At 65.5% G+C, this 8,890-nt stretch overlaps 1 protein-coding gene across 8 annotated transcripts in view; it reads right to left on the bottom strand.

Annotated features, from left to right (window-relative positions):
* Positions 1 to 3,860: 3,860 nt before the first annotated feature.
* The window catches only part of SARDH (sarcosine dehydrogenase), a 58,614-nt gene continuing 53,584 nt past the window's right edge, over positions 3,861 to 8,890 (bottom strand). For all 8 annotated transcript variants that reach the window (XM_069579828.1, XM_069579833.1, XM_069579829.1 and 5 more), the window contains 3 exons: positions 8,517 to 8,685; positions 6,258 to 6,393; positions 3,861 to 5,133 (listed from right to left, as the gene is read on the bottom strand). In XM_069579828.1, the coding sequence (XP_069435929.1) occupies positions 5,008 to 5,133; positions 6,258 to 6,393; positions 8,517 to 8,685 (431 nt within the window). In that variant the 3' untranslated portion in view covers positions 3,861 to 5,007. The remainder of the gene's footprint in view (positions 5,134 to 6,257; positions 6,394 to 8,516; positions 8,686 to 8,890) is intronic.

Below are 8,890 nucleotides of genomic sequence, written 5' to 3'. Positions count from 1 at the left end.
AGTGTGGTTTGTTCCACGCACAGGCCCCTGCCGCCCCCTGCCCCACACAGAGCATCCCACCTGGGTCATCTGTAAGAACATGTACCCTGGTTCTGCATTAACTCACCCACAAGCCCAGGACACACTGTCTCTCCTCCCACTGACAGATGGGGGAGCTCAGACACCTATAGCCAGGTGCCAGGGTCACCCAGCATGTGTGGGGGGCCTGGAGGTGACCCTGGGCCTGTGTGATGACAGACCCCAGGCTTCCAGCCACCAGCCTCCCCTGAGGACCCAGGCAGCACCCCCGCGCCTCATGGGGACCGAACGAGGCCAGCCAGGGAAACGTTTGTGGCCAGGGCTGGGCGCCCCCTCAGCTAGGCCCCCTGTGCACCATCAGGCTTGCCCACCTTCTGCAGGATGGGAGCGACGCGGGCCCAGCAGCCAGGGGTCCCATTCTGCCCTCTGCTGCGTGGCGCTGCCAACCTACTCTCCTCCTCTGGGTCTTTCTCTCCCCGTCCGCCCACGAAGGCTCCCCGGGCTCATGGGGGTGAGGGCTGCTAGGGTGCCAGGCCTGGAGAGCCAGGCTGAAGTGTGCCCACGCAGGCTCAGTGTGGAGACAGCCTGGGAGGTGGGGGTGCCTGGCCTGAGCCGGCCCCAGGATGCCCCAGGGCCATTCTACCCGCTGGCCGTTAGGCCCACGTGGCTGTTGAAGCTTAATTGTAAATAAATTAAAATGATGTAAAATAATGCACCTGGGTTCTCAGTCACAGAAGCCATGTTTCAAACGCTCCACAGCCACATGCGACCGGGGCTCCGGTGTGCATTGCTGGGATAGCCCGTCCATCAGGGTGGGAAGTTCCGTCGGGCTGCTCCGCACCGGGGCCAGGTCCCAGACTGATGGGGCGGGAGCCGCCTGCACCCCCGCCTCCCAGCTCCCTCCCGGGGGGGCCAGCGACCCTGATGTGGCTGTCACTGGGCAGAGCAACTGGACCGGCAGGGCTGTGGGGCTTGTCCATGGAGGCATGCAGGGCAAGACCAGTCTCCCAGGCCAAGGGAGGTCCTTCCGGCCCCCGGTACAAGCACGAGAATTGCCCGACAAGCCTCCCAAAGCCTGGGGAGGGCCGGGCTCAGGACCCAGACCATCAAAGGCTCTCAGTCCCTGCCGCCGCCCCGCCCCAACCCTGTGCTGCTGAAGGTGAAACTGAGCCCAGGCTTCCTGGGGGCTCCTGCTGCTCTGGGCTCCGTTGCAGAGGAAAACAAAGCTTCTCATTATGGCAAAGAAGCCCCGTTCCGTTCCCCTCTGGCTCTTCCAAAACGCGCTGAAACCTGCCAACGGTCTCCCTGGGACACGCATGGTTCTATTTTCTCCCGCTTTCCAGTCTCCCCCTCCCCCACGCCCACCCAGCCTCACGCGTACATGCCACATTTCCCTGCGTTCTCAGGAGGTTCTTGGATGGAAGGCAGCCCGCCGTGTCCTGTGAATCCCTGGCCACAGACTATGGTGTTTGTGGCAGACTCCTGACGGGGGGACTTTGGGAGCCTTCAGTGGAAGATTCTAGACCAGATCCTGGGGAGCCCTGCCCGTTCTGACGTCACAGCCCAGGAGGCCTTTGTGTGGGGACCCTCACCCTCCATCCCCTCCCAGTCTGAGACCAAGGCTTTGCCCTGGGCTTCCATTCTGTCCCTTCTTCCTCTGGAGGCAAGAGGGCCCGGCTGCTGGGAGAGGCCTGGGGGCTGGAGGGGGAGCCCAGTGGGGTAGCCGAGGAGCAGCACCTGCAGCCCCAGGTCCCGCGTGCAGGGGGCTAGCGTGTTGGCAGCAGGCTCCTTGGGCCATGAGGAGAGACGAAGGATAAAGCTGAAGGGGAGCAAAGGTGGGACCCAGCACTGCCCCACGCTGGCGATCTGAGGCCGCTCAGGATTGCCACGTGCCGCTGAGCTCTGGGAGCGGCCGGCAGGCCACCTGGAAGGCCGTCCAGCGCCCTGGAGGAAAGTGGACAGGCCCCTGCCTACCCGACTCTCCCGCTGGCCCCTGTCCAGCAGCCTGAGCAGGGTGTTAGGGACCATGCAGGTCCCAGGTCCCTGCACCCCGCAAGGACGTTTGCACCGGTCTGCTGGCACCTGGCCTCTGGTCTCCTCTGCATGGCCGGCAAGGATGAGGGGCCAGCTTGCTCAGATCCTGCATGCCTCACACTCACGGGGCTGGCCTGGGACCCCCTGCCCTCCAGCTGGTAGGAGTGGTGGCAACGGCATTTGGCGGAGGAGAGGCGCTAGAGCCAGACTTGCGTGTACCCAGCCCCATGGCCACGCTCAGGGATGCCCGCTGGCCACACTGCCCGCTCCTCCCCACAGCCCATAGAGGCCCCACTGCCTCCTGCTCGAGCAGGAGGTGAGGACCCTGGGAGGAGTGAGCGTCTTATTCGGGTCCCAGGGCTTCTGCCGGGCAGGCCCTCTCCAAGCTCATGGTGCGTGACCCCAGGCCAGACGGCTCAGCGCTCGCCTGTCCATCAGGGACGAGGGCGGGATGTGCTGGCCACCCTAGGCGAGCACTTCATTCCGTGGCGTGGGGGTGAGCTGAACTCTCGGGCCCGTTCAGGCTGGATGGCACTTCTGTGCGGTCTGGGAGGATCCTCGGCAGGCAGAAGCTCCACTGGGGTGTCCCCAAACTGAGGCAGAGCAGAAGAGCATTCTGCCCACTGCCCTAAAACCCTTTGCAGACGGGGTGGAGGAAGCCCAGCCAGGCCGACACTGCCCAGGGCACACGGCAGGTCATGCCCACCCCAGGACCTTTGCATGTGACGGGCTCGCTGTCTGGCCCTGGGGCCTCTCTGTTGCCAAATGCCGTTGCCACCACTCCTACCAGCTGGAGGGCAGGGGGTCCCGGGCCAGCCCCGTGAGTGTGAGGCATTGTGAGCAAGCTGGCACCTCATCCTTGCCGGCCATGCAGAGACCAGAGGCCAGGTGCCAGCAGACCATCCCTGCTGGATGCAGGGACCTGGGACCTGCATGGTCCCTAACACCCTGCTCAGGCTGCTGGACAGGGGCCAGCGGGAGAGTCGGGTAGGCAGGGGTCTGTCCACTTTCCTCCAGAGGGCACGTTGCTGCCCTGGGTCCCTGCAGGAGGCTCAGAGCTCCCGGGATGGCTGGCCGCAGGCGGGCTGGGTCTGAGGGCGGGGGGCCCCTTCTCCTGTGTCCTGCTAACAGCCATGCTCAGTCCTGCCTGTGCAGAGCTCCAGACGGCGCTCAGAGCCACGGTGCTCATTCTGCCCAGAAAAACCTTCCAAAATTAAGGCAGCAGAGTGTTTTGGGATTAGGGTGAGGAAGGGCTGGCCTAGGTCACCAGCTCCGAGGGGAGAGGGTGATACGGTCCAGCCCGAAGCGATGGGGAAGCTTGCTGGGGCTCAGACCTTCCCGAGCGGCCCTTTGGGGTGAAGCGGGTAGGTTGAGGGGTGCAGCCCATGATGGCCTCTCTCATGTCGGTGGCCAGTGCCATTTCCAGGGGCCCAGGGTTATTCCTCCCCAGCAGGGAAGGGAGCGTGAACACTTCTGTTTCTGGGCTCAGCCCCTGAGAGAGGAGTCGAGGTGGAGCCTGGGCCAGGCCGCCCCTCGGCCCGAGCTGCCCCCAGGGACGGCTGTGGAATGAATGCTGCACAGGCCCCGTGCGGGGGTCCGGGGCCAAGCCACAGGGTCCGGGAAGCAGGCCTGCTCCCCCCTCCCCTCTCCTGGCTCCACAGGGCCCTCTCGGGGTCCCCCAGGCCCACCTATGGGCAGGGGCTGCAGGCGCTCCTCTGCCCGAGGCTTGAGAAAGGCCCCTGGCCCCCAGGCCGCGGTCTGACGAGGGGACCAGCTTCTCTCCAAATGTCCCCTGAAGCACAAACGTCTTCCCATGGCCTTGACTTTATTAGCCTGAGCCGTTTCAGCCCAGTCCACAGAGGGCGCTGAGTGGGATGGCACCTCTGAAACCAACCCTGGGCCCACCAGGACTTTCTGCACCCCAGTCAACCGCACAGCTTCCTGCCCGCATCCCCTCGAGCCCCCTCCCCAGGGGGCTGCCTGGGTGCCAGGGCCAGGTGCCGTCCCCGCAGGGAAGACAGGCAGTTCTGAAGGCCCTGGGGTGGGGACAGTGGGGTCACCTCATTCCAGGCCCTGGGTGAGTGCCACCCCTGAGGACTGGAAGAGCGGGGGATGAGGCCCAGAGCGGAGTCAGACAGCAAGGACAGAGGCCCCCCGGGTGGGGGGGGGCGGTCCTCACCCGGCAGCACCCTTTCATCTCCGACATGGTGAGCAAGGGGCCCGGGGGAAACCAGGGCAGGAGAGGGAGCTGCTGCACCTTGGCGGGCGGGGGGCAGCTGAGACCCTCCCAGCCCTGCTCCTGGCACCGATTTCAGGGCTGGGAACTCTCCGGGGGCTTCCCCGTGTGAACACAAGCAGAGCTCACTTTCTGGGTCCACCCCTCCTTCCTGGGACCTGGGAACAGACCATCCTGCCAACCCTGACCTCAGGGGCGGTGCCAGCCTGGCACACCTGCTCTCCGCCTTCACTACTGTGCCCGAAGCAGACAGCACTAATCAATCCCACATGGTCCCCCGAGCCAGACACACCCGCAACCCTCAAGGCCGCTCCAGGCAGCCTGCCCGTCAGGGACGGAGCACTGGGTGACTCTCTGCCGCCCGCTTCCATGGGGGCCTTCTGGAGGGTTTCCTAAGCTCCTCTTCAGGAGCGCTCCAGGGCTACAGGCTGGTCCCTGAGCCCACAGCATTGCAGGTGGCTTTTATGGGAGGGTGGGGGTGGACTCGAGACCCCCCCTTCGGTCAGTGACCACAGGACGGGCCTTCTGGGTCCTCTTTCCACCCCCTCTGTCTGCATCTTTGGGGGGCATGGCAAGTAGCTCTCAACGAAGGGCAGGGGAGTCCACATTCCAGCCAGGGTCCAGGTCCTGGTGTGCAGGGCGGCGCAGGTCCCTGGGCATGGGTGGTGTGGGCCGGGGTGGCAGGTGGCTGGTCCCTGGACGCTGAGGCGCCCGGGCCGTCAGTAGACCCCTTTCACCCTCTTGTTGTCAGGGTCGAAGGGAGACTTGAGGTGGGCATGGGCAGCGTAGGCCACCCCCATCCTCTCCAGGGTGTAGTCCCCACTCTTCACGAAGTCCAGGGAGACCTGGTGGGCACAGAGGAGTGGCCGTGGTCACTCGGCGCCCCGTGGGAGCCGGGCTCACACAGCCTGCCTCCCGGGACGGAGCTGCTGTCTTGCCCTGTCACACCCCTCCCTCCTCTGAGTCCAGGAGCTGCCCTAACCCTGAGCATGTGGACTCCGCGTCCCCGGGCCCCTGGGCTGGGCCCGAGCCCCTGAGCTGGGCCCGAGCCCCTGGGGTGGACCTGAGCCCCTGAGCTGGGCCTGAGCCCCTGGGGTGGACCTGAGCCCCTGAGCTGGGCCCGAGCCCCTGGGGTGGACCTGAGCCCCTGGGCTGGGCCTGAGCCCCTGAGCTGGGCCCGAGCCCCTGGGGTGGACCTGAGCCCCTGAGCTGGGCCTGAGCCCCTGAGCTGGGCCCGAGCCCCTGGGCTGGGCCTGAGCCCCTGAGCTGGGCCTGAGCCCCTGGGCTGGGCCTGAGCCCCTGAGCTGGGCCTGAGCCCCTGGGCTGGGCCTGAGCCCCTGGGGTCCGGTGGAGCCGAGGTCTGGCACTGGGGAGAACCTCTCCCGCTGGGCAGCAAGCCCTGCCCTGTAGCCACTGATCCCTGGGAGGGCGGGCGACCAGCGGGAGACTTCTGGGGTTTATAAATGGCGGTTTGTGCAAAATGCTTAGACTTTCTGCACACAGACCAGGCCGCCCCTTCGGTCTCATTGCCGAGTCCCCCAAATGAGCCTGTGCTCGTGTGTTCCTGTGTGCACGTGTGTTCCTGTGTGCACGTGTGTTCCTGTGTGCACGTGTGGCCGTATGTGTGCTCACAGGTGGGTACCCCTGTGTGTACACCGATGCGTGCGCACACAGCCGTTTGCACACACACAGGATCTCCAGCTCCAGGGAGCAGAGCGGGTGAGCCCTGTCCAGAGCCCCTTTCTGACCACGAGAAGCCTGGAGCTTCCAAAGTCAGGTTCTGTCAGAAAGAAAACATAGAAACAGCCGCCACCTATGCCCAGGGAAGACAGGGCCCCGTCAGTCAGTCCCTTCACTGGTCTCCTGTCCCCCCAGGCCCAGCCCACCCAGAGAGGGAGGCAGGGGTGCAAGGGAGAGCCCCAGGGGGGACCAGGGCTCCCTGTGGCAGTGCAGGGGCGGGGGGACTCACCGGCCCGCCACTGGGGTCTCGGATGTAGCCGTAGGCCAGGGTCTTATCGATGGTGAATCCGAAGTCGGCCCTGCGGACGTGGCCCACCACCTGGCCGTTCCTCCAGATGGCCTCCAGCCCGAACATGGGCACTTTCCTGGAAGAAGCAATAGACGGCTGGGACCCCAGAGCCCCCGGAGGGGGAACTCCTGCACTTTGCCTGGCCGAGGAGAAAGGACAGAGCCCCCCAGACCACGGGCTCCACTCCTCAGGGCTGGTCTGCTAGGGGCCCACGTGCCCCTCACCTGGCCCCCGAGGATGCTGGGGCTCAGGCTCCGAGCAGATAAATGGACAGAAAACATCAAAACCAGGGCCCGACTCTCATGTTTCTGGAGGCAGGCCCCACGGATTTGGAACTGCCACACAACCTGTTTTAATCTGACAGCTCTCCTTTGCTGACAGTGTGATGCATCACTTATTGAAAGTAATTTTCTGTCTTACACATAAAATACAAATGCTCGCCGTAAAATTTTTGAAAATTTAAAACAGGAAATGAGCAGAGGATTAAACTGCAATCACAGAAACACCAGTGCCAAAGTGTTTGGTGTAAACCTTGGCCGGTGTGCCCTCTCCTGCCTGAGTCCTCATGCCTGCGGGCACTGGGCCGGGTGCTGGGGATCAGGTGCCCCCAGGGCTGCAGCACCGTGTGGCCCCGCGGGTCCTGGGGTGGGTGCCAAGGACTGTGCCCGGTGGGGTGTGGGGCACGGCTGGGGTGATTACAGTAACAGGAACTGGGGGAACCTTGCCCTGAGCCAGAGTCTGAACAGGGTCTGGGTGCCTCCCGGTTTGGAGGTCAGGGGTGACAAGGTCTGGGCCCCACGGGTGGGGTGGCGGAAGCTTTGCAAACTCATCCTGTCTCCTTCGGTCCCGTCCTACGGGGGTGCCATGTCCATGCGAGGAGACAGCCTCACGAGGCCCCTGCCCTGCCCAGGGCCCCAGGGCAGGGCAGCAGCATCCTGGTGGTGTCCCTCCTCGGTCCGGGCCGGCCAGGCTGCGGCCCTAGGCAGACTCTGCATCCCCGCGGGGAACCCTGGGGAGGGGTGAGCCGGGCGGTGGCCACTGCCCTCCGAGGCAGCAGGAGGTTTCTGGAGGGCCAGGTGGCAGGAGGGCTCGGCCGGCCCCTGCCCTATCTGCACCCCAAACCAGAGCCGAGTACTCCCCAGGAAGCGGACAAGAAGTCAGGCAGAGGGGCAGCCTGACAGGGTCCCAGGGAGAAGTTAGGAGACAACAGGCCCAGGTCTGCTCACTTAGCGACCCCAATCTCAGAAGCCTCGACACTTCATTTGAAGGTGCCGAATCTGGGAGAAAGGGTACCGCTGGCATCAGCCGAGACCCAGAGACGCCCACCGCCCTGGGGACGGCTGCTACCCAGCTCCTCATCACGCCATCCACGTCCTCCAACCAGCACCAGGGACCCGGGGCCTGTGCGGGCTCAGCTCCCAGCACAAAGGGCAACGTGCTCGGAGCTGCCAGGGAGGCGGGGATGGGGGGAGGTGGGGGGGTGGGGAGAAGAGATCGGCCCCGCACGGGGCTTCCTTCCACCCTGGCCACGGGCCTGGGCGAGAACCACTCTGCCCCTGGGCCCCTGTGGTCTCCGTCTGTCTGGGGCTGGCCCCAGCCTGGCCCCTCCTTCTGCAGGGCCCCTCCCGGGCTGTGGGGAGGCTCTGACCAGGACGCGGGGGGCAATGGCAGTGCCCTGATGGGCAACCAGATCGGGGGGCCCCAGCGGCAGCCCCCCACAAACCCCACTTGGCTGGGCAGGGCCTTCCCCTTTCAAGACACATGTTCGGAGGAACTTCCCAGCCATCCAGCGGTTAGGCCTCACAGCTGTCACTGCCAAGGGCACGAGTTCAGTCCCTAGGTGGGGAACTAAGGTCCTGCAAGCCACGTGGTGCAGCCAAAATCAATAAAGCGGAAACGAAACCTGTGTTTGCCGAGGGCTGCGCTGTCCGCTCCCTGTCAACCGCCATCAGCCCGCGCCCAGTTTGCCCCCTGCCTGGCCCTGATGGGATCTGAGTTGCAGCCCCAGCTTCAGAGTCGGGCCCGCTGTGGACCCAGCCCTGCCCCGCGGGTCCCAGTCTCCTTCCTGTTGGGGGCTGCGGTGTGCGCTCCGGGAGAGGGTGCCTGGCCTGCGGGGGCAAGCGGAGCCCAGAAGCACCGTCCCACGTGTCTGCACGGCCGCCCCCCGCTCCCGGGGCCCCCAGGCCCAGCAGTACTCACTCGTCCAGGGTGAAGCCGACCAGGCGCCGGCGGAGGCCCTCGGCCCGCTGCTTCTCCAGGGCCTCACGCCCCAGGAAGGGGACGGAGGACTTGAGCTTGCAGGTGAAGGCCAAGCCCGCCTCCAGGGGGCTGTCATCAGCCCGGAGGTCAGCGTGCCAGTGCCGGAAGCCTGGAGTGGGGGAGGCCACGGGTCACTGTCCAGCGGGGGCGGGGACTTCAGAAGGCGCCCTGGGGGATGCCCGCCCCCGGTCACACCCTCAGCCTAGACCCTCCATAACCTGGGGTTTCCGGGGGCTGGGAGCATCCTCAGTCTCAGGAGGTGCCCTGGCTGAGCCCTGGAGTTAGACCACCCCCAGCAGCATCGACACGCATCT

Source organism: Ovis canadensis, chromosome 3 (assembly GCF_042477335.2).
Source record: "Ovis canadensis isolate MfBH-ARS-UI-01 breed Bighorn chromosome 3, ARS-UI_OviCan_v2, whole genome shotgun sequence".
In the NCBI taxonomy this organism is placed as follows: Eukaryota; Metazoa; Chordata; class Mammalia; order Artiodactyla; family Bovidae; genus Ovis; species Ovis canadensis.
This window is presented reverse-complemented; position numbering and strand designations above follow the sequence as displayed.